This window comes from Hordeum vulgare, chromosome 6H, assembly GCF_904849725.1.
Source record: "Hordeum vulgare subsp. vulgare chromosome 6H, MorexV3_pseudomolecules_assembly, whole genome shotgun sequence".
Taxonomy (NCBI): domain Eukaryota; kingdom Viridiplantae; phylum Streptophyta; class Magnoliopsida; order Poales; family Poaceae; genus Hordeum; species Hordeum vulgare.
In genome coordinates, this window is record NC_058523.1 from 30,800,744 (window position 1) to 30,826,946 (window position 26,203).

The 26,203-nt window shown below is 46.9% G+C and overlaps 1 protein-coding gene across 1 annotated transcript in view; it reads left to right on the forward strand.

The window, feature by feature from the left end:
- Positions 1-11,413: 11,413 nt before the first annotated feature.
- LOC123404994 (pre-rRNA-processing protein ESF1-like) overlaps positions 11,414-26,203 on the forward strand; it is a 53,857-nt gene continuing 39,067 nt past the window's right edge. Inside the window, exons 1-3 of the mRNA XM_045098874.1 lie at positions 11,414-11,857; positions 11,943-12,065; positions 12,722-12,861. Coding sequence (XP_044954809.1) covers positions 11,414-11,857; positions 11,943-12,065; positions 12,722-12,861 — 707 coding nt within the window. The remainder of the gene's footprint in view (positions 11,858-11,942; positions 12,066-12,721; positions 12,862-26,203) is intronic.

Genomic DNA, 26,203 nt, shown 5'->3' on the forward strand with positions numbered 1-26,203 from the left:
ATCCTAGCAAAATAGTAAACGCATCTGCAAGCACAAACGTTAGTTTAAAGACAACCCTATGGCTCCTACCGGTTGTCGTACCATCGACGTGCAAGTCGATATTATCTATTACAACATGATCATCTCATACATCCAATATATCACATCACATCGTTGGCCATATCACATCACAAGCATACCCTTCAAAAAACAAGTTAGACGTCCTCTAATTTTGTTGTTGCATGTTTTACGTGGTGACCATGGGTATCTAGTAGGATCGCATCTTACTTACGCAAACACCACAACGGAGATATATGAATTGCTATTTAACCTTATACAAGGACCTCCTCGGTCAAATCTGATTCAACTAAAGTTGGAGAAACCGACACTTGCCAGTCATCTTTGAGCAACGGGGTTACTCGTAGCGATGAAACCAGTCTCTCGTAAGCGTACGAGTAATGTCGGTCCAAGCCGCTTCAATCCAACAATACCGCGGAATAAAGAAAAGACTAAGGAGGGCAGCAAAACACACATCACCGCCCACAGAAACTTTTGTGTTCTACTCGAGAAGACATCTACGCATGAACCTGGCTCATGATGCCACTGTTAGGGAACGTCGCATGGGAAACAAAAAAAATTCTACGCGCACGAAGACCTATCATGGTGATGTCCATCTACAAGAGGGGATTTCCGATCTACGTACCCTTGTAGATCGCACAGCAGAAGCGTTAGTGAACACGGTTGATGTAGTGGAACGTCCTCACGTCCCTCGATCCGCCCTGCGAACCGTCCCACGATCCGTCCCACGATCTAGTGCCGAACGGACGGCACCTCCGCGTTCAGCACACGTACAGCTCGACGATGATCTCGGCCTTCTTGATCCAGAAAGAGAGACGGAGAGGTAGATGAGTTCTCCGGCAGCGTGACGGCGCTCTGGAGGTTGGTGCTGATCTGATCTCGGCAGGGCTCCGCCCGAGCTCCGCAGAAACGCGATCTAGAGGAAAAACCGTGGAGGTATGTGGTCGGGCTGCCGTGGAAAAGTCTTCTCAAATCAGCCCTAAAACCTCCGTATATATAGGTGGGACAGGGGGGGCCTTGCCTTGAGGCTCAAGGAGTCCCAAGCGGGTCGGCCAGGCCAAGGGGGGAAGTCCTCCCCTTCCAAACCGAATCCAACTAGGTTTGGAAGGTGGAGTCCTTCTCTCCTTTCCCACCTCCTCTTTTTTTCTTTCTCTTTGATTTTCTTATCCTTTGGCGCATAGGGCCTTCTTGGGCTGTCCCACCAGCCCACTAAGGGCTGGTGCGCCACCCCCAAGGCCTATGGGCTTCCCCGGGGTGGGTTGCCCCCCCCCCTGGTGAACACCCGGAACCCATTCGTCATTCCCGATACATTCCCGGTAACTCCGAAAACCTTCCGGTAATCAAATGAGGTCATCCTATATATCAATCTTCGTTTCCGGACCATTCCGGAAACCCTCGTGACGTCCGTGATCTCATCCGGGACTCCAAACAACATTCGGTAACCAACCATATAACTCAAATACGCATAAAACAACGTCGAACGTTAAGTGTGCAGACCCTGCGGGTTCGAGAACTATGCAGACATGACCCGAGTGACTCCTCGGTCAATATCCAATAGCGGGACCTGGATGCCCATATTGGATCCCACATATTCTAGGAAGATCTTATCGTTTGAACCTCAGTGCAAAGGATTCATATAATCCCGTATGTCATTCCCTTTGTCCTTCGGTATGTTACTTGCCCGAGATTCGATCGTCAGTATCCGTATACCTATTTCAATCTCGTTTACCGGCAAGTATCTTTACTCGTTCCGTAATACAAGATCCCGCAACTTACACTAAGTCACTTTGCTTGCAAGGCTTGTGTGTGATGTTGTATTACCGAGTGGGCCCCGAGATACCTCTCAGTCTCGATCCATACTAACTCAACGAACACCTTCGGATATACCTGTAGAGCATCTTTATAGTCATCCAGTTACGTTGCGACATTTGATACACACAAAGCATTCCTCCGGTGTCAGTGAGTTATATGATCTCATGGTCATAGGAACAAATACTTGACACACAGAAAACAGTAGCAACAAAATGACACGATCAACATGCTACGTCTATTAGTTTGGGTCTAGTACATCACGTGATTCTCTTAATGACGTGATCCAGTTATCAAGCAACAACACCTTGTACATAATCAGAAGACCCTGACTATCTTTGATCAACTGGCTAGCCAACTAGAGGCTTGCTAGGGACAGTGTTTTGTCTATGTATCCACACATGTATATAAGTCTTCATTCAATACAATTATAGCATGGATAATAAACGATTATCTTGATACAGGAATTATAATAATAACTATATTTATTATTGCCTCTAGGGCATAATTCCAACAGGTTTCACAAGAAGACCAGACACATCAAACGATGCTTCAACCTCATTCGCTACTACGTAGAAGGGGAGTACGTGAATATATGCAAAGTGCACACGGATTTGAATGTGGCAGTCCCGCTGACTAATCCTCTACCACGGGCATAGCATGATCAACACCAGAACTGTATGGGTGCTAGATTTATTACAATGTAATTCGCATGGCGATGTGAGGACTAGATTATTGACTCTAGTGCAAGTGGGAGACTGTTGGAATTATGCCCTAGAGGCAATGATAAATAAGTTATTATTATAATTCCTGTATCAAGATAATCGTTTATTATCCATGCTATAACTGTATTGAATGAAGACTTAGATACATGTGTGGATACATAGACAAAACACTGTCCCTAGCAAGCCTCTAGTTGGCTAGCCAGTTGATCGAGGATAGTCAGGGTCTTCTGACTATGTACAAGGTGTTGTTACTTGATAACTGGATCACATCATTAGGTGAATCATGCGATGGACTAGACCCAAACTAATAGACGTAGCATGTTGATCGTGTCATTTTGTTGCTACTGTTTTCTGCGTGCCAAGTATTTGTTCCTATGACCATGAGATCATATAATTCACTGACACCCGAGGAATGCTTTGTGTGTATCAAACGTCGCAACGTAACTGGGTGACTATAAAGATGCTCTATAGGTATCTCCGAAGGTGTTCGTTGAGTTAGTATGGATCGAGACTGGGATTTGTCACTCCGTGTGACGGAGAGGTATCTCGAGGCCCACTCGGTAATACAACATCACACACAAACCTTGCAAGCAATGTGACTTAGTGTAAGTCACGAGATCTTGTATTATGGAACGAGTAAAGAGACTTGCCGGTAAACGAGATTGAAATAGGTATGCGGATACTGACGATCGAATCTCGGGCAAGTAACATACCGAAGGACAAAGGGAATGACATACGGGATTATACGAATCCTTGGCACTGAGGTTCAAACGATAAGATCTTCGTAGAATATGTTGGATCCAATATGGGCATCCAGGTCCCGCTATTGGATATTGACCGAGGAGTCCCTCGGGTCATGTCTACATAGTTCTCGAACCCGCAGGGTCTGCACACTTAAGGTTCGGCGTTGTTTTATGCGTATTTGAGTTATATGGTTGGTTACCGAATGTTGTTCGGAGTCCCGGATGAGATCATGGACGTCACGAGGGTTTCCGGAATGGTCCGGAAACGAATATTGATATATAGGATGACCTCATTTGATTACCCGAAAGTTTTCGGCATTACCGGGAATGTACTGGGAGTGACGAATGGGTTCCGGATGTTCATCGGGGGGGGGGGGCAGCCCACCCCGGGGAAGCCCATAGGCCTTAGGGGTGCCGCACCAGCCCTTAGTGGGCTGGTGGGCAAGCCCAAGAAGGCCCCTTCGCAGGATAAGAGAAAATCAAAGAGAAAAGAAAAAAAGGGGAAGTGGGAAGGAAGGGAAGGACTCCACCTTCCAATCCTAGTTGGACTAGGATTGGAGGAGGATTCCTCCTCCCCCCCTTCGGCCGACCCCCTTGGGGCTCCTTGAGCCTCAAGGCAAGGCCCCTCCCCTTCCACCTATATATATGGAGGTATTAGGGCTGATTTGATATAACTTTGCCACGGCAGCCCGACCACATACCTCCACGGTTTTTCCTCTAGACCGCGTTTCTGCAGAGCTCGGGCGGAGCCCTGCTGAGATTAGATCACCACCAACCTCCGGAGTGCCGTCACGCTGCCGGAGGATTCATCTACCTCTCCGTCTCTCTTGTTGGATCAAGAAGGCAAAGATCATCGTCAAGTTGTACGTGTGCTGAGCGCGGAGGTGCCGTTCGTTCGGCACTAGATCGAAGCGGATCGTGGGACGGATCGCGGGACAGTTCGCGGGGCGGATTGAGGGACGTCAGGATGTTCCACTACATCAACCACGTTTATTAACGCTTCTGCTGTGCGATCTACAAGGGTACGTATATCTGAAATCCCCCTCATAGATGGACACCACCATGATAGGTCTTCGTGCGTGTAGGAAATTTTTTGTTTCCCATGCGACGTTCCCCAACAAATCTGATCATAAATCCACAATTCATAGGATCTCGACAAACACATCGCAAAAGAAGATTACATCGGATAGATCTCCATGAAGATCATGGAGAACTTTGTATTGAAGATCCAAGAGAGAGAAGAAGCCATCTAGTTACTAACTATGGACCCGTAGGTCTATGGTGAACTACTCACGCATCATCGGAGAGGTCATGGTGTTGATGGAGAAGCCTTTCGTGTCCAAATCCCCCCTCCGGCAGGGCACCAGGACGTGCCCCAGATGGGATCTTGCGGAGACAGAAGTTTGCGGCGGTGAAAAAGTGATTACGATGCTCCCCTGATTTTTTGGGAATATTTGGGAATTTATAGGCGCAAGATCTAGGTCAGGGGACCTCCAGGGGGCCCACAAGCCTGCATGGCATGCCCCCCTGGCCCCGGGGTGGGGGCTTGTGGGGCCCCTGGGGATCTTCTGGCTTGGCCCCCAAGCTCTCCGATCTTCTTCCATTTCAGAAAAATGCTTTTCGGGGATTTTCTTCCGTTTGGACTCCGTTTCAAAATCTCCTCTGAAAGGGGTCAAGAACATGGAAAAAATAGGAACTGGCACTTGGCACTGAGTTAATAAGTTAGTCCTAGAAAATGAATAAAAGGCATGCAAACCATCCCAAGTTTGACAAGATAATAGCATGAAACCATAAAAAATTATAGATACGTTGGAGACGTATCAGTATGCTACGCATCCCACCTCTCTTCGTCAACAAATATCGGTTAGCCTATGTTGAGCCTAAATTTTTATTTTTTCCACATGATATGTGCTATTCTCCGAGTGCATTTTTGTTTTCTTTGTTGTTTGAAATAAAATATCAGATCTGAAAATCTTTATTGATAGAGAGTCCTCACATAGCTACTTAATTGTTTGACTACTCATTGGTCTTCACTACTTATTTCTTTTTAAGAGTAGTTTGATGTTTGCTCTTGTGCTTCATTTATATCCTAAGAGTAAATTGTGAATGAATGAAATATCATAAATATTAAATTATAAATCTGATTTATGCTTAGTAGTAGCTTCACATCTTGTTTATAAAGTAAAATTTATTGAAGTTTGACAATCATCAAATTGGTCATACAAGCAATTTATGAATGATTAGTATAAGAAAGAGAACTTCCACATACAAATATATTATCTTGGACATATTTTATGATTGTAAATAACCATTAATTATTTTCAACCTTAATAAAATAGTTGAAGTTGTACAAGGAAGACAACATAATTAATTGTTACGTTTGGATTGCATACAAGTTATATTGTTATGGATCCTCGAACTTGTGGTGCTTGTTTGGAACCTTTTGCTAGCCAAAACTTCGTACTAAGTAGAGATACTACTTGTGCATCCAAATCCTTAAGCCAAGTTTCTTCCATGAGAGTCCACCATACCTACCTATATATATGGTATTTCACAGCCATTCCAAGTAAATTTGCATGTGCCACCCCTAAACATTGAAATAAACATCCGTTTTGTGCGCCCGTACTGCTCATGGAGCGACGGGCCGTCATTATTTTCCATGCTAAGCGAATTATTCTCAAGATGAGTGTTTATTCACTTGTCATTGCACGAGAGATGATGATAAAAGGGATTTATAGTACTGCATAATACCAAAATAAATAAACAAAAACTCCCCCTAGAAAGTTGATTTTTTGGAGGGCACCCATGGATACGGCTAGCCATGGAATGTGATTGAATGGTTGAAGGGAGTAAAATTCCAATTCTGTTTGGGAACCGCCAATAATCTGATTAGCTTGGAAGGTATTGAAAACTGTGTTGTGACATTGACAGGAAAGTCACACCATCCAAAATTACATATTAATCTCCATTTAAAATAATGAGCCCCACCACCTCTGCATAATCTCTGCTTCCCTCTGCGAAGGGACAATCTATTTACTTTTACGTTACTTACTTTTCATGTTGAGTCAACTTCTTGTTCCAACCCCAGTCTACTTGTTGGCAAGCACCATATGGTGGGGAAAGATCCAAACATATATATCCAGTGAAATATATTTGATCATGATCCATTAGTGTTGACAATTATCCTTTTGATAAGTATGTTTGGAGGTGAAACTTTAAGCCCCTATCTTTCTCTGTGTTCGATGGATGTTTTTTCTTCTTCTAAAATATGCCTTGATTATTATTAATCATAGAAGACTATATGATAATTGAGTATGTGGAGCTCTTACTTAGACTTGATGATGCATTGAAATTGTTTGATGACTCAGAACATATGATGTTGAGTTTCGAGAGAATGTATTGTTTGAACCATGACATGTAAATTGATTGCTACTCAACCATGATGATTTTTATGAAAAAGTTTCTAGTTATGATGCTATAAAAAGTGATTGGAATTATGATTGATCAAACTTGCCTAGTTTATAGCATTCACACTTCATAATTTTTTTTATCATTTACCTACTCGAGGACAAGTAGGAATTAAGCTTGGGGATGCTGATACGTCTCCAATGTATCAATAATTTATGAAGTATCCATGTCATGTTTGCCTATCTTTATAATAATTTTATATGGTTTGTATGCATTTTATATAATTTATTTAGAGCAAACCCGGGATGGCGCTATTTCTAGCAGAATTACCATGGTGTTGTTTTTGTGCAGAAAATGAAAGTTCTCGGAATCACCCAAAACATTTTTTTATTTTTTTCTGGAGGAAATAAGCAATATTGCAGCAAAGAACCACTAGAGGGGAACCACCAGTGGGCCACAGGCCAACAAGGCGCGATCCCTAGGTCATGCCCTGATAGCTTGTGGGGCCCACATGGCTCCATTTGCCATGATTCCAACGCTGAAAAATCCTATATATACCAGAAACCCCAGAAGTAAAAAGGGAGAACTTCTGCTCCGCCGCCGCAACTCTCTGTATCGATGAAAAAACAATCTGGAGACGTTCCAGTACCCTACCGGATAGGGGAAATCACCTCCAGTGGCCATCTTGATCATCCCGGCGGAGGCCATGACGAGGAGGTGTAGGATTCGAAAGTATGTCTAGAGGGGGGGGGTGATTAGACTACTTGACAAGATACTCTTTTTGCCTTTTCCCAACTTTACTTGAAAGGCAGCTACGATAGTTATAACAAGTCAAGTACACCCTACACATGCAGTTCTAATACTATAAACAGCGGAAAGTAAACATCCAAGTGTAATAGAGGAGTAGGTAGGGAGATCAAACGCATGAGGTTGACACGGCGATTTTTGGCATGGTTCCGATAGGTGACGCTATCGTACGCCCATGTTAGTGGAGACTACAACCCACGGAGGGTAACGGCTGCGAGAGTCCAGGGAGGGCTCCACCCACGAAGGGTCCACGAAGAAGCGGCTTTGTCTATTCCACCATGGCTTCCGTCCATGGAGGACTAGACTTACTCACGGTAGATCTTCACGAAGTTAGAGGTATCTTATAGCCAAATCCAGCACTTGTTCAAATATCTAGGCTACAAGATCAAGAGTTAGAGGTATCTTATAGCCATCGGATGAGTGAGAGGATGCAAAAGACGGCTCGGGGAAGAGTAAGAATCACATTTGCCATTGATGATCGTCGTCCTTCTCAATGGTGAAGAATCTCTTTGCATTATGAAGCTCGAAAAGGGGAGGGGACATGGTGGTGTAGGTTTGGGCGGTGATAGTATCGAGTGTAAATAAGGGGATGATTTGTGTGGGAGGTGAGCGAAATTCTCCTGCCCCACTTTCCTTACACCACATGAGTTCTCGCCATCTCCATGGTTGCACGAGCACCTGCGCTGCATTCTCCTTCTCCTCTCAGCACGAGGGTGGCTGTAGCAAAACCACAAATTCAGCTATTTCTAGCACGCCTGGCTGGCGAGGCCCTGGAGGTTCGGGTAGGCCTGGGCCAACGCCTAACTGAACAACCAATTATTCCACCCAGATGACATGGTTGGTGGTGTTGTTGGCATTATGATTCTTCTTTCCTTTAAAGTGTTCGTTTGGTTTTCTCAAATAATGACAATGTACTTTCTAGTGTTTGGGTTTAAATAAAGGGAAAGTATTCCTTTCATCCGGCTGATCCAACACTGGACGTCCGTCGCCTTCATCACGTGACGCGTGTCCCTTGCACCGTTACATCCTTCTTATCTCCTTCTAAATCAGCTCCTTTCCCAGCTCCTGTAGCATGCCATGGCCACCACCACCTCAAGCTCCCGCAACGCCACTCCTCACACGAGCCAGCCGGTCACCGCCACATGCCCACGCTCTCCCGTGCTCGCCACAGTCCCCGTCACCCCTCCGTTGACGGCCTGCCGCGCCCCCGTCGACCCTCCGCGCGCCGGCCTGCTTGCCACCCTGCTTGCGGCCCGCCGCCCCTGCTCGCCCGCGGCCCCGCACGCCCTCCGCCACCGCACCCGCCCACGGCCCCACCGGCCTAACCGCCGCCCTGGCTGCCATGGCTGCCATGGCTGTGCGTCCTCCACAGCTCCGTATCTCCTCTGTTTTCCGTTTGAAGGAAGAAGATGGAGGAGACGTGCCCTCCGGCTGGCTGCCCATGGAGAAAGGTCGGGTTCGTCTGAGCAAGATCCGCAGGTGAGTTTCTGCAACATGAACTTTGTTGCAAAAATTTCTTTCGCAATAGTACTTATGTTGCACAAATACGAAGAAAAAAAAACTGCAACAAAGCGATTGTTTCAGAAACTCGAGCGTTGTCTCAGGAATTACCGGGTGCCCAGCCGAAGCGCCCACGAAGAAAAAAAACTGCAAGAAAGTGATTGTTTCAGAAACTCAAGTGTTGTCTCGGGAATTACCGGATGCCCAACCGAAGCGCCGCACGCAGATCGGACGGCTACGCATGTTTTCTAAAACATCATCCACCTTGATAGCCGTTTCATCTACATGCGTAGCCGTCCGATCTGCGTGCGGCGCTTCGGTTGGGCATCCGGTAATTCCCGAGACAACACTTGAGTTTCTGAAACAATCACTTTCTTGCAGTTTTTTTTCTTCGTGGGCGCTTCGGCTGGGCACCCGGTAATTCCTGAGACAACGCTCGAGTTTCTGAAACAATCACTTTGTTGCAGTTTTTTTTCTTCGTATTTGTGCAACATAAGTACTATTGCGAAAGAAATTTTTGCAACAAAGTTCATGTTGCAGAAACTCACCTGCGGATCTTGCTCAGACGAACCCGACCTTTCTCCATGGGCAGCCAGCCGGAGGGCACGTCTCCTCCATCTTCTTCCTTCAAACGGAAAACAGAGGAGATACGGAGCTGTGGAGGACGCACAACCATGGCAGCCAGGGCGGCGGGCAGGCCGGTAGGGCCGTGGGCGGGTGCGGTGGCGGAGGGCGTGCAGGGCCGCGGGCGAGCAGGGGCGGCGGGCCGCAAGCAGGGTGGCAAGCAGGCCGGCGCGCGGAGGGTCGACGGGGGCGCAGCAGGCCGTCAACGGAGGGGTGACGGGGACTGTGGCGAGCACGGGAGAGCGTGGGCATGTGGCGGTGACCGGCTGGCTCGTGTGAGGAGTGGCGTTGCGGGAGCTTGAGGTGGTGGTGGCCATGGCATGCTACAGGAGCTAGGAAAGGAGCTGATTTAGAAGGAGATAAGAAGTATGTAACGGTGCAAGGGACACGCGTCACGTGATGAAGGCGACGGACGTCCAGTGTTGGATCAGCCGGATGAAAGGAATACTTTCCCTTAAATAAAAAGGAAAAGCTTACTTTCTGCCGTCCGATCTCGCGCCTACATCCCTGGCTCCGTGTACGTCCGATCGTCTTTAGATCGAACGGCCGATAGCACCCGCACCCACGCGCACGGGTCTGTAACTCAGCTGTTGTCTCAGAAACGCTTTCTGCAACAGAGCGCTTGTTGCGGGGCTCTGTGGTGGTTAGATCCAGCAGCAGGGAGGCGGAGCACCGTGCGGCTGGCACGGAGGTGACGGCTGGGTGGTCGACGGCGGCTAGGCAACCGTCGCATACTAGCCGCTGCCGGCTATAGAAATACTTGGTGTGCATCCTTCCCGTTAGGAGGAAGATGTTGGCGATGAGTCACACCTGATCCGACGAGGTTCACGGCGAGCTTCGCAGTTCCAGTCCTCGTCGATGGCAACGTGAAGGCACTCCGGTGGGCTCCTCTTGGAGGGTAGCAGTCGATACAGGTTAGGGGATGGGCAGCGCTGCAACTCCTTCACTGGCGGAGTGTTTTCTTGCAACATCCTCCCTGTTGCAAGAAATATTTTGCAACATCTTAATGTTGTAAAACTTTCATCCGTCGATACTTTGTTTAGAAAAAATATCTGCAACAATATCTTTGCTGCAAAAAAATCCGCAACACAACCTTTATTGCACAAAAATTATACAGTACAATCTATGTTATAAATGTTTTTATAACAAAACAGTTGCAGAAATTAATAAATAAAGGGGGAGACAAACGGGGCGTGGTAGGAGAAATGTTTCTGCAACAAAACCGTTGTTGCAGGAATTAATAAATGAAGGAGGAGACAAGCGGGCATGACCCAAGATTAATCGGACGGACGCGCGTAGATCCAACGGCCATCAAGATGGTGGACGTATAGCATACGTCCGTCGGTGGACGCTAGCAGTCCCCTAAATAAAATGGGTGTTTATTAAAAAACAATTCCGATTGCTAAAAAATCACGCAATTTCTGAATTCCGTGCGATTTTCTTCTTCTCTGCAACCGGTTATAAGGCCGTGTTCGGTATCGCTCCGCTCCACAACTCCGAAAGCAGAGTTGACGGAGCTGCTGTATAAAATGGTGGAGTTGCTGTTGCCCCATTCCGTAGATTGTGGGAGTGGGTGATTACCGAACATAGCGTCTAGCGTTGTCGGTGCCCTTGTCCCCAGCCGCCGCCACAACCTCGCCCGCATCCATCCCCGCCGCCACTCGCCCCCGACTCCTGATCGAGGCCTCGGTGGCAGGCTCGGTCGAGGTGAAGCTTGGAGATTTGAAGATAAAGCTGGCGATGGAGGGGGAGCGGTACGCGACGGAGCGGACCGACCTGACGTTCCGGCCGATGCGGCGGAAGGAGGCCCTCGACTCGAAGTCGAAGATGAAGCGGGCGATGGAGGACGAGCGGTTCACGGCGGCGCGGTACCGACCGATGCGGCGGAAGGAGGCCAAGCTGGCCCTCGACTCGAGGTTCATGACCCCCATGCTCACGGACCCCATGTTCGGTTCTTCGGAGGCGCCGGTGGACAAGCGCGGCAGACGCCGCAAGAAGAGCGCCAGGGACAGGGAGAACACCATGCCGCATTACTATCTCAACCAAGAGGATGGGGGCGAGGAAAAGATGGAACAAGAAAAGCTGATTTGCCAAGAGGAGGATCATGAGATGCAAGAAGAGGATGGACTAGAAGAAGAAGAGAGTTCTACTAGCGATGACGAGGAGGACGACGACGATGGCCAGGTGATGTTTCCCTTCCAAATCTGCCATCTTCGTTCCTCGAAAAGCACACAGATTAATATATGGCATTTATTTATTTATTTTGCAGTATTCTGTGGGCTGTGACATCGTTCATTACTTGATGGCGAGGCATGATGATACACATGTGATCGACAAGGAAACTCACAGGCTTGCTGTTGTCAATATGGACTGGGATCATATTAAGGTGTGTGCCAACTCAAGTTTCTATTATCTTGACAAGTAACCCGTCTGCCTGAACAATTTCAGCCATGTTCAAAAGGCAGTTTTATTATTTGAGTTGCATGGGAATCACCTTGAAGGAATGTGTTTTGAGTCCAGGTTGTTTCTTTTTTTTTTTTAGAAAAAGAGGATTACTTCCGGCCTCTGGATCAGCACGATGCATACGGCCTCTTTATTAAAATAACCAAACGGAGCTTGTTTCATTTCTGTGAGGTTAATATGTGTTTCTTTGTTCTTGCATTTGTGTGTTTATTGCAGAATTATATAAAAAAATTAAGGGTTTTTTAGATGGCTGTTTATTAAAATGCATGCTAGTACAACGGTAAGGAGTTCTGTAAAAAAAACTGTGTTGTTTTGTTAGTTTGTTAGGTTGAAGTACACGATGCATTGATTCATGTTGTTTGGCTTAAAGATGTTTTCATTTCTGATCCTTTTGTTTTGTTGCGAATAGGTGAAATCTCTATCACTAAAATTTGCCTGTTTTTAGTTGAGATATAAATGCACCAATTGTGGATATTCAGGATTAAGAACAAAATCTGAAGCGTTGTCATATTACTGATCTCTTTGATTCAGACATCCTCACACAACACCCGTGCAAACTTACCCCTAAGGATATGTTTCGGTAAGGACTTGTATATGGTCATGACATCTTGTATCCCCAAAGGTGGGCGAGTTCAATCAGTCTCGATATATCCAACAGAATTTGGACTGAAGTGCATGAACATTGAGACAATTCAAGGCCCTTCTTCTCTTATTGGTGCTGAATGGTGATTGTCGTGGGTATAAGTCTGACAGTAGATGTGTAGGGTACGAAAGGATGGGCAGAGCCTTAGCTACGGCGAGGTTGTATGAGTTCAGGCCCCTCTACGGTGGAGGTAAAAGCCCTACGTCTCAGTGCTCTTGGAAGCTTGATGTCGAGTGAAATATGGATTACAGTGAATTGCTAACCCCTGCACCAGTGGGGAAGGGCGACTTATATAGAGTGCGCTGCCCTTCACAACGGTTCGGTGCACAGGGGTCGAGTAGTGGCGATTAAATGTCTACGTTACAGGTAACGTATGCCTTAAATGCTAATAAAGGTACATGAATACGTATGACCGTTGCCCTCCAGGGGGTTACGATGAACAAAGTGGAATCCAATCGGTAAGTTTGATACGCTCCGAATGCTCATCTCCGACTGGATGATGGAGGAATCGTCACCGACTGGATGATGGGAAGTCCTTAATTCAGTCGGAACTGGCTAAGGGCCTTCTCCCTTATGAAGGGTAGTCCTTGGGTAGGACTTATAGGGCAGGCCTATGACCCTACCCTAGGACTATAACCCCATCATTAGTCCCCGAATGGATCGAGGTTGGAACGATGAAGCGATGCTTGGAGTACGGATCCGACTGGTATGGATGCGACTTTGGCGTTGTTTGCCTCGATCTATTTTATCCTCTTGACCAGTGATCCGAGTGGATATATCTGTGAAACGAACCGTCAGAGACCGAGTGCTTTCGTGGAATCTTCTGACGTGACCGGTCAACTGACAACGGCGGATTTTCTGGGATCCTCAAATTTCGGTTGCCGCGCGCTCAGCGGGGATGACGACATCGTCATCGAGTAGTATCTGTCGCCTCGATTTCCGTGCCTTCATCTCCTCCACTAATATCGCAGCAACCGGTCGGGGGATAAGATTTCGGGGCCACCTGCTAGTGACCCAGTCGGAACCTTATTTAAACCTCTCCAGCGAGGGTTTCTCGTTGCGCTCGCGTGATAACTCGCACTCGCCTGATAACTCGCACTCGCCCCGCTTCTCCCGTGGCTTCTTGCGCACCCCAAGCTCCTTCCTTCTTCTCCTCCTCCGCGGATCTACAACCTCCACGATGACGAAGGGGCAGACGAGCAAGCTCGAGGCGCGGAAGAAGCAGAAGACGGCGGTTCCCGCTCAACGGCGACAGCGGGCGCTGCCGGCGGGTTGGATCCAGGGGGATTTCCTCCCCACCACAGTGACAAAGAGCGACATGCTGGAGCTGGTGGAGCAAGGCCTGATCGAGAACAAGTCGTGGAGGCTGCCGACGGAGGGCGAGACGGAGCCGGCGCCTCGGGAGGATGAGCGCGTCTTGCTGCTCAGTCACGTGTACCGAGGCTTCTCTCTGCCTCCTCATCCCTTCTTCAGAGGTATAATGAACCACTTCGGGGCGCAGCTCCACCATTTTCCTCCCAACGCAATAGCTCATCTCTCTGCCTTCGTCGTGCTTTGCGAGTGTTTTATCGGTTGCCCTCCTCATTGGGGGCTCTTTAAGCACATCTTCTCTGCTAGATCCCAAACCATCAAAAGATTTAGCCAGTCGAACGACAAAACTCATCTCCTCCAGCTCTGCGGAGGCTTAGGCTTCCAAAAGAAAAGCAAAAGTAGCTATCCCGCTCTTCAGTTGTCTGAATCCGTTAGGAACTGGCAGTCGACTTGGTTCTACTGCCAGGACGTCGCTTGTCCGAATGCCGCAACTGGACTGCCCCCTTTCAGCTTAGACCGACCGGCTCCGCCTAGGCAGCTTGCGCTCACGAAGATGGAAAAGATCCAGATTCAGCCTCTGGTCGACGCGCTGGTAGATGTCGTCCGCAAGGGAGTCACCGGCATAGATTTGCTGGAGATTTTTCTGGGTCGGCGTATCCAGCCCCTGCAAGCTCGACACCACACCATGTGGCACTACACGGGGCCTGAGGACTCCACTCGGACTCATCCCGAGTGCGTGACCGGGGAGGTTGTGGCGGCGTGGGTCCGCAGCATCACAGGCGCCTGCGATAACCCCATAGGAGCCCGGCGAGTGAAGCCCTTCCGCGCGGACAACCCTCCTCCGAATGAGGTGAGTATAACTTGTCGAGTGCTCACAATTGTCTTAGATTTATCGCTTTTTCTTTTATCAATGTATGACGCCTGATGTTGTCGACTGTATCTCGTGCAGGCGTGGACCAACTGGTTCTCTCTCGTCTCGAACGGGAATCCGGCTGAGGAAGAGGAAGGCAGCCAGGAGGGCAGCGTGGAGAGCGCCGAGTACGTCTCCGACAGTGGGGAGACGGAGGAGTCCGAAGAGGAGGAGGGGGGAGATGAGGAGCAGAGAGCGCCACCACCACCACCAGAGCCTCGAACTAAGCGCCGCCACGAACCTGTGGCTCCGTTGGCTCCCCTAGCGGCTCCGAGTGCCCCGCCAGCTCCTCCCGTGGTTCCGGATGCTTTGCCAGCTACTCTCATGGCTCCGAGCGCCTTGCCAGCTACTCCCGTGGCTCCGAGTGCTTGGAGCACAAAGAGGACCAGGGACGCTGCTGCTGAGCCGGCGGGCCAACCTCCCAAGGTGGCTAAACCGAGTGGATCCAAACCTCGGAAGGCTTTGCCTCGGATGAGGATCGCCGTTCCCGTAAGTGCCTTGTTCTCCTATCTTCTTTCAGTATTTGATTAAACCCATGTTTATTCGTCGAGTGGATTTTACTCGACAGAGCTGCCACCTCCGCCACTTCTCCGCCACGCCAGGAGGATGATCCCATGGATACGGACAACGTTGCCACATCCCAGCAAGGTACATCGTGGCGACTCCTAGAGCTTACATTATTGTTCCACGAATTCTGTCTTTGTTCTTGTCCTTTTTCCTGTGGTCTCACATCGTTCGGTCGGGCTTCCTTCAGAGGTGATTCATGTGGAGGAGGACGAACAGAAGAGGACCGAGCAAGCTGCGGTGCCTATCCTTGAGGCTGTTCCATCTGCTACTACTCCCGCCATGGACGCGCCGCCAACCGAGACGATGTCGTCGACTGAAACGGCGCTCATCGCTGCTGAACCGACTGGAGCAGGACTTGGGATGCCCAAGGAGTCTCTTGTGGTGCCAGGTCCGTCGACTGTCCATTACGACGCCCAACGCCTCCCGGAAGATCAGGTGGGAGCTGCCAAGGGGGCCATGGTGCAGGCGGAGTTGATGGCGAATGATGCCAAGAGTGCGTACGACTGCGTCGCGTCTGTGTACAAGCGAAGCTTGGAACTTCGGGACGATATCCGAGTAAGTGGGCTAGTAAGTATTTACTTTCCTCCTGTAACCCACTGGGTGTTTAAGCAATATACTTGGATGCAGTATGATTATTTTGCAGTGGGTTCACTCTTAGTGAACCCAGTGGGTGTAGTCCCCGAGACTTCTGTCGAGTGCTTGCACCGGCAGTTGTCTTTATATACATTTTCTTTAACTTGATTAGATCAAAACTAATCTGTTCGAATGTTACCGGTGGGGGCACTCCGAGTGCACCTACTGCAAGTAGTCCCCGAGAGTAACCTTACTCAGGTCGGGTAGTAGTAGCATCATAGGCTTGTTTTTGGTATTTAGCTCAATAGGGCGGACCTGTTTGAGCTTCATGGCAGTGGGGTCACTCTTAGTGAACCCACTGGGTGTAGTCCCCGAGGCCGCAGTCGACTGCTTGCGTCGGCAGGGGTCTGAAGAACTTCGAGCTTTTATTGTTTTCCTTGTTGAGTGTGTCTGATCTTCTCTTCGCGCTGATTTGCAGAAGACTTGCGAGATGGGATCAGCGTACAACGCTCTGAAGGCTGAAAAGATTCAGCTTGCTGCGGAACTGGAGGCAGATGTTCATGATTTGGCTGGTGTGAAGGGCGCTCTGGCTGAACGAGAGAAATCCTTGGAGGAGTCCCGCGAGGCAAACAAGGCATTGGTGGCCGAAATGGAGAAAATGGGCAAACAAAGAACCGAGCTGATGGGACAGATGAAGGTGATGAACATGTGGTGCATATCACAGGAGAAGTACGTTAGTGACTGGGCAAGGAAGATGATTGCGCTTCTCGGTGGTAAGTTCTGTTTTTCCGAGTGCTTCTTGACTGTGTATTGCATTCTGCGCTTACTTTCTGCTCGTCGTGTCTTTGCAGATTTTTGTATGGACGCTGAGGCTGAAGCAGCTGACGATGAGCGGTCGGTTATTCCGAACGTTCCACTCGGCGACGACGCCAATCGAGACATGCTCCGAGCGCACATTCGCCTGGGCAAAGTGGGACCTTTCATCGGTCGACTGAGAGAGGTCGTCCGCCGAATCGACAAGGAGCTCTGGCCCGAAGACGAGTCCCGGCAAGAGATGGAAGGGTTGATGACTCGGCTGGAGGACGTCCCGAACCGAGTGGAGGCGTGGAAGAAATCTGCTACTCGCTGTGGTGCGGACGTGGTGCTGTCGCTGGTCTGAGTGCACTGCAAGGAGGCTCGCGAGGAGAAGCTGAGGGCGCTGCAGGTCGCCAACACCAAGAAGCTTCGATTCGAAGATTTCATGGAGACCTTCCTTGAGAGCGCCACTCGCATCGCAGACGGGATCGACCTCGACACGTTCGTGGAGCCTGCCAGTCCCAGTGCCAGTCCTGACGATGCTTGAAAAAACTTTACCTCGGTATGCCGAGTGGATTTGTATCAAACCTTGGCCACTGATGTTGGCCGTCACATTTGTGGTTCGGTGTGGATAAGCTTGATCTACACCGAACCGAGTATCGTTGAACCAACTTTTAATTGGAATTGAATATTTTGCTCTTCCTTCGCCAAAAAATTCTTGACACAATTTTGGCTCGTGATTTATGTTTGGCGTTTTTTGTTGAAGCCAGTGGCAAACATGCGAAGCATGTAGTTGTCAGTTGTCTTGACATCTGCATGAGCATCAATGAGGGTCTGTGTCACGCCTAAGATGCGACCCTATCCTCAATTTGGCACGAAGGCCTCGTCAGGGATAGAAGCGCATCTCGTCGTGTCGCAAGAATGGATATCGTTACAAGTACATGTACTGAAAAGAAGAGATATATATACAGAGTTGGCTTACACTCGCCACAAGCTACATCAGAGTCACATCAGTACATTACATAATCATCAAGAGTAAGAGCAGGGTCCGACTACGAACGAAAACAAACGAGAAAAATAAGAACGACGTCCATCCTTGCTATCCCAGGCTGCCGGCCTGGAACCCATCCTAGATCGATGATGAAGAAGAAGAAGAAGAAGCAACTCCAAATGAACAATCAACGCGCTCGCGTCAAGTAACCTTTACCTGTACCTGCAACTGGTGTTGTAGTAAGCTGTGAGCCACAGGGGACTCAGCAATCTCATTTCCAAAGGTATCAAGACTAGCAAAGCTTAATGGGTGAGGTATGGTTAAGTGGTGAGGTTGCAGCAGCGACTAAGCATATATTTGGTGGCTAAACTTACGAGTACAAGAATAAGAGGGGGAAGATCTACGCATAACGGACGTGAACTACTGATGATCAAATGAATGATCCTAAACACCTACCTACGTCAGACATAACCCCACCGTGTCCTCGGTCGGAGAAGGAACTCACAAAAGAGACAGTCACGGTTACGCACATAATTGGCATGTTTTAATTAAGTTAACTTCAAGTTATCTAGAACCAGTGTTAAACAAAGTTTCCACGTTGCCACATAACCGCGGGCACGACTATCCGAAAAGATTTAACCCTGCAGGGGTGCTCCAACTAGTCCATCACAAATTACCACAAGCCGCATAGAAATCCTCAATCACGAAGCTCGCGATCTCGTCGGATTCCCTAGTGGAAAACCTCAACTCTAGATTACCCGAAGCATCACCGGAATCCCGATGCACAAGATATCTCGTCAAAGGTAAAACTAATCCAGCAAGGCCGCCCGGCGTGTCGACGATCCCGATAGGAGCCGCGTATCTCGTTCTCAGGACACGACGGATAAGCGAAGCGTACGAGTGCCAAACCTCGAGTTTCCTCGCGGTGGCCCCGCACGGTGCTCTGTTTTGGACCAGCACCATCAGCACTGGCCCTACCTGTATTATGTAGAATTACTCCTCGGGTAGCGCTAACTCCCTATGCATTTCAATTTATCAAATTATTATGTTGGGCAAATGTAGTACCAATGTTGGGCCTTGCCAGACCAGCTTTAACCTAAAACGAATTATCATGGGGGTCCCCATAACAACCCCGATCGTGTTAGGAGCGCTCATTTATGGAACATAACACCGGTAGCCGAAACTAAGGGGGCAAAGGTGGAACAAAACACCAGGCTAGAAAGGCCGAGCCTTCCACCTTTTACCAAGTATATAGGTGCATTAAATTAAATAGCATTAATAGGGTGATATGACAAGGAACCCATGTTTTCACATGGAAGCAACTCCACCTGCAACTAGCAACGCTAACAACAGGGTTAAGCAAGCGGTAACCTAGCCAATCAGTGGTTTGCTAGGTCGAACAGGTTGATGGTGATCATGGCATTGTTAAGAGGCTAATATTTAACAAGTGGTAGGCAACGATACATAAACGATATAAGCGATAAACTAGCATGGCAATGATAGTAATGGTATCTGGGGAAATGATCATCTTGCCTGAGATCCCGCTTGGAAGAAGAATGCCTCCGTGAAGCAGACGAACCGACGTAGTCGAGCGGGTCCTCACATTCCGGCACGCTGCGGAACTCTAACGAGACGAAGCAAACCGGAAACACAAATCAACACACGGAATTCACCACACGATGCACACCACATATGATGCATGAGAAGCTGGATTCATGCAAGTCACGACATGACCATTCACACAATCATACACTACACATTAAGTGAAGTTCAATATGCAACGAGTTGCATATTGACGAAACTTCACATATGAATTATTTAGTTCACTCCCGGTTATTTACACGGCAATATTAATGTTGTCAAACATGCGAGAGGTGAAGCGGAAATTAAACTACCTATCTAGACATTTTAAAGGAGGTCGGAAATGACATATAGCACCTCCGAAACGACCTCACATGTTAAATTCTAAATCTGTCCAGATTTGTCCTAACCACATTTTATGTTTATTAAACAGCAAAATAAAGTGTTTCACGTGATTCTACTCGTCGTTCTAGTCCATTTATATATATGGCACATCTCCAACAGAGCTACGGACAAATAGTTATGACCTAAACTATTTTCAACACGCTTTTAGAACAGGGTTTTGACGATGCCGCGGGCGCGTGCATGTGCGGTCGGGTTCAGAATGGACAACGACGTGAACCGGCAACTAACAACGGATGCAAGTTTGAAAACTGGCGGCACGGAGATGCCGATGCAATGCAGATGATGCGCATGATGCGATGAAAGAAAATAGACACGCGACGAAAACGGAATAAAGGGGGGAATCTTCGGGAACGCGGGCATCGGGCTGTCACAACTGTCCTACACTACAAGAGGATCTCGCCCCGAGATCCAAGAATGAAAGGGGGAGAGGATGAGAAGGGAAGAGGTAAAACTTAGTCGCCTCTTGACAAACGAGTGAAACCAACGACCCTTGACGGTTGCAAAGAGATGAGGAACGATATGAGAAAGAAGCAAGAATTCACGGAAAATTTCGGCAACACTTCGGTAGGAAAATGGGACAAAAAATTCGATAAGATGGAAGAAATAGACAATATTCACAACAAACAAGTAAATAGAGCAAGGGAACACCATGATCTTGATAGAACAAGAAGATTGACCCAAAAGAGCAACATCACAATGCCTCCGGAACAAGAGAATAGTAACTAGCTCATACAGAAGAAGAGAAAGAAGAAAAGAATGACAACTACTAACTCCAATGAACTTGGCAAGCATCCTTGCAAGAAGAATTGGGCGACGTTGTTGGAAAAACAACAACGAAAAGAACAAGATAGTAGTGGGCTTATGAAAATCATCTCGCATTTATGAGGTAACAACCACCCACTAAAAGAAACAAGGATAGGTTGGGAGAAACAAGATATGAACAATTCTTACACCAAGAGGATACATTGAGAACTTGGATTAATGACAAGCACCATGATAGCAACAATCCATAGGAAAAGCTTTAGGTGAAATCCAAACCAAGATAACTCAATGAAGAAATCATGAGTTGAGAATATCTCATGGTCATAGAATTGGTGGGTTTAATTATCTCATTCCTGAAAAGAAATCTCTTCGAGACTCCTACACTAACAAGAATGCTATAATACCACCTCAAAGGAAAAGGAAGAACAAATGCACTTGGAAATGCAAGAGAAGAAAATTTGAGGTTCTCCAATAAGATTCTTGAAGAACACTTGAGAATGGATTGAAACCTTGATGAACCACCAAGAAGGACCTCCGTATACGAATGAATGATGCAAAGATATCAAGGAAGAAAAGAATATGATTATGACCTTGCCAAAATTTAGATGAAGCCTCACAAAGAGATACTTGAGAAAACTTGGAACTCCGGAAAAGAAAAGATAAGAACACTTGAGAAAAAGGAATCGATATCATGAGCCACTCCGGAAGAAGAATTCAGATACTGTGAACAAGAATAAGATTTATGTTATGCTTATCCTTCATCAAGTTTAATTGATGACAAGCAACGGATTTTGCATACCACTTAATCTTCTAGAAATGATTTAGGAGAGATAAGCACCACCTGAAGCATAAATGAAGGAAGCACGGGTAAGAGTTCCAATTGAATGGAAAAACCAAGAATTAATAGAGATACAAGAGAATGAAGAGGTCATTATCCACCTGAGAGAAAAAATTTAAACAAGACACCAGAATAATTGAGAGACGAACGAAGAGACAACGATTGAGAGGAATTGAGGATGAAAGCTGAAAGCTGAGAATGAAGAATCTTATGAAATGATGGCCTTCGGAGGATCGAGAATGAAACAACTCAGAAATGCACCGGATAGCAAGAAAGAGATTACTCATGATTGGAACAAATAAGATAATGCCACCAAGCTGAAATGATAATCTCCACAAGAATGAACCAGGATTGAGAGAAACACCCCTTCGAATTACAAGCTGAGAATGATGACGAGAGCAACACCAAGAATTAATGAGACACTCCGGAATAAAGAAGAATGAAAGGTTGAGCCAACATGAGAATTAATTCCAATTGAACTTGGAGAAGGGATATGACTGGTGAAATTCATACTTACGTCATAGTTGAAAAGAATTAAAGACCTCTCAAAAATTGAAGAGACATATAAGATCCTGGGAAAAACCTGTGGGTTATGGGCCCACTCAAAGAAACCACCGTTAGAAAAGATTGCTTAGAAGAGAGATAATGCACCGGTATGAAGAGAACTAGATGAGGTTAGCACCTCGAAATAATTAAAAGAATTGAAAACTAGAAACTACTGAAATATCTTTAACACTCCGGATAGAAAGAGATAGGAATTAATAAACAAGATAGGCTGAAAGAATTTCCAACGTCGGAAAGAATTTAATGGTTGAAAAGGATATGATGACCATGGATAACTGAACTGAATTCACCGGTAAGGATGACAAGAATGAATAAAGATGAACATGAAGCTCCTGAGAATCTTCACAACGAATCACTGGGTAAGAGAGAAAAGAACAGACAGCGGAAGCCCAATGAAAAGAAAACTCTTGGATGAAAATTGAATCACTGAAGAAAAAGGGCGCGAGGGCGGGGAAAAACAAGGACAACTTGGGCAAGATGAGATGAACTCCGGATGGAATAAGAGAATGCTCTTGAAAAATTGGAGAGGATTGAATTACTTGAAGAGAAACACACCGGTTGAAAAGAATTAACATGACGACTCTGGTTGACAAGAATTGACATGACAATTGAACGAACAAAAGAATTTGCATTCTCACATAAAAACTATGAGAACACCTCTTGGAAAGATCTGAAATCACCACTTGACATCGAAACAACTCAAATTACCATATTCCAACAAAACAAAGGGTGAGGCTTATGAAACAAGCCAGAACAAACTCATGAGAAAGATTCCGTCCGATATTTTCGTGGACAGGAATCCACTAGATGTCGAACCCCAACCTAACATCATGCATTTGTTGGAAGATTATCCTATAAGTAACTACTTGAATTCCCACCTAGGAATTCCCGAAATATCTGGTCATGCAATCTGGTACACGGATACAAGGAGTAATATCACACAACTCCTATACTAACCCGTCACCTGTATCACATCCGTCAACACACAACCAGGATCTCGGACCTTCATCTACAACAGACCCTCGTGATCACAACGATACAAAGTATGGCAGTACTCCCGAACAATCTGCACCAGTACTGGGGACATCGGGGTTATCTCGCCACTACCAGTATTGAAGCAATTACGAACATCCTTCGTTGTGATATACTAAGAAACCTGAATGATAACGATGTGCTCAAGAATCCCCTGGAGCTCAAGTACCCTGAGACTTAGAGCAGATAGGAGGCACCAAGACAAAACTCCGTCACATCGGCGTCATATAAATTCCAAAAATATCCGCGTGATCCTAAAACAAATTGAGTGAGAAGAGGAGTAGAATTAAATTATTACGTCAAGATTCCTCACTAGAGCATAGAAGAGGAGAAAAAAGAATCCTACTCTCCGATATATAATTAGACTCAAAGCAGTTTTTTCACTAGACTCGACTCGGCCAAGTTCGATCAATCAAGGGGCTCCTAGGTCGGTACTGCTCTGATACAAACTTGTCACGCCCAAGATGCGACCCTATCCTCAATTTGGCACGAAGGCCTCGTCAGGGATAGAAGCGCATCTCGTCGTGTCGCAAGAATGGATATCGTTACAAGTACATGTACTGAAAAGAAGAGATATATATACAGAGTTGGCTTACACTCGCCACAAGCTACATCAGAGTCACATCAGTACATTACATAATCATCAAGAGTAAGAGGAGGGTCCGACTACGGACGAAAACAAACGAGAAAAATAAGAACGACGTCCATCCTTGCTATCCTAGGTTGCCGGCCTGGAACCCATCCTAGATCTATGATGATGAAGAAGAAGAAGAAGCAACTCCAAATGAACAATCAACGCGCTCGCGTCAAGTAACCTTTACCTGTACCTGCAACTGGTGTTGTAGTAAGCTGTGACCACAGGGGACTCAGCAATCTCATTTCCAAAGGTATCAAGACTAGCAAAGCTTAATGGGTGAGGTATGGTTAAGTGGTGAGGTTGCAGCAGCGACTAAGCATATATTTGGTGGCTAAACTTACGAATACAAGAATAAGAGGAGGAAGATCTACGCATAACGGACGTGAACTACTCATGATCAAATGAATGATCCTGAACACCTACCTACGTCAGACATAACCCAACCGTGTCCTCGATCGGAGAAGGAACTCACGAAAGAGACAGTCACGGTTACGCACACAATTGGCATGTTTTAATTAAGTTAACTTCAAGTTATCTAGAACCAGTGTTAAACAAAGTTTCCACGTTGCCACATAACCGCGGGCACGGCTTTCCGAAAAGATTTAACCCTGCAGGGGTGCTCCAACTAGTCCATCACAAATTACCACAAGCCGCATAGAAATCCTCAATCACGAAGCTCGCGATCTCGTCGGATTCCCTAGTGGAAAACCTCAACTCTAGATTACCCGAAGCATCACCGGAATCCCGATGCACAAGATATCTCGTCAAAGGTAAAACTAATCCAGCAAGGCCGCCCGGCGTGTCGACGATCCCGATAGGAGCCGCGTATCTCGTTCTCAGGACACGACGGATAAGCGAAGCGTACGAGTGCCAAACCTCGAGTTTCCTCGCGGTGGCCCCGCACGGTGCTCTGTTTTGGACCAGCACCATCAGCACTGGCCCTACCTGTATTATGTAGAATTACTCCTCGGGTAGCGCTAACTCCCTATGCATTTCAATTTATCAAATTATTATGTTGGGCAAATGTAGTACCAATGTTGGGCCTTGCCAGACCAGCTTTAACCTAAAACGAATTATCATGGGGGTCCCCATAACAACCCCGATCGTGTTAGGAGCGCTCATTTATGGAACATAACACCGGTAGCCGAAACTAAGGGGGCAAAGGTGGAACAAAACACCAGGCTAGAAAGGCCGAGCCTTCCACCTTTTACCAAGTATATAGGTGCATTAAATTAAATAGCATTAATAGGGTGATATGACAAGGAACCCATGTTTTCACATGGAAGCAACTCCACCTGCAACTAGCAACGCTAACAACAGGGTTAAGCAAGCGGTAACCTAGCCAATCAGTGGTTTGCTAGGTCGAACAGGTTGATGGTGATCATGGCATTGTTAAGAGGCTAATATTTAACAAGTGGTAGGCAACGATACATAAACTATATAAGCGATAAACTAGCATGGCAATGATAGTAATGGTATCTGGGGAAATGATCATCTTGCCTGAGATCCCGCTTGGAAGAAGAATGCCTCCGTGAAGCAGACGAACCGACGTAGTCGAGCGGGTCCTCACATTAAGTGAGTTCAATATGCAACGAGTTGCATATTGACGAAACTTCACATATGAATTATTTAGTTCACTCCCGGTTATTTACACGGCAATATTAATGTTGTCAAACATGCGAGAGGTGAAGCGGAAATTAAACTACCTATCTAGACAATTTAAAGGAGGTCGGAAATGACATATAGCACCTCCGAAACGACCTCACATGTTAAATTCTAAATCTGTCCAGATTTGTCCTAACCACATTTTATGTTTATTAAACAGCAAAATAAAGTGTTTCACGTGATTCTACTCGTCGTTCTAGTCCATTTATATATATGGCACATCTCCAACGGAGCTACGGACAAATAGTTATGACCTAAACCGTTTTCAACACGCTTTTAAAACAGGGTTTTGACGATGCCGCGGGCGCATGCATGTGCGGTCGGGTTCAGAACATACAACGACGCGAACCGGCAACTAACAACGGATGCAAGTTTGAAAACTGGCGGCATGAAGATGCCGATGCAATGCAGATGATGCGCATGATGCGATGATGATGCGACAAAAGAAAATAGACACGCGACGAAAACGGAATAAAGGGGGGAATCTTCGGGAACGCCGACATCGGGTTGTCACAGTCTGCTAAGCCTCCGAGTGGATCTGGAGGATACACTCGAAGTAATCTTTTTACTTAGGCGATTCTGGATCATAGTTAGGTCTCCGAGTGCGGCGTCTCGTGCGCACTCGTAGCGAGTTGATACTCATGTAGTTGCCAGTTGTCTTGACATCCACATGAGTCTCAATGAGGTTCTGCTAAGCCTCCGAGTGAATCTCTAGGATACACTCGAAGGAAGCTTTTTACTTAGGCGATTCTGTATCGCGGCCAAGTCTCCGAGTGCGACGTGTAGAGAACAC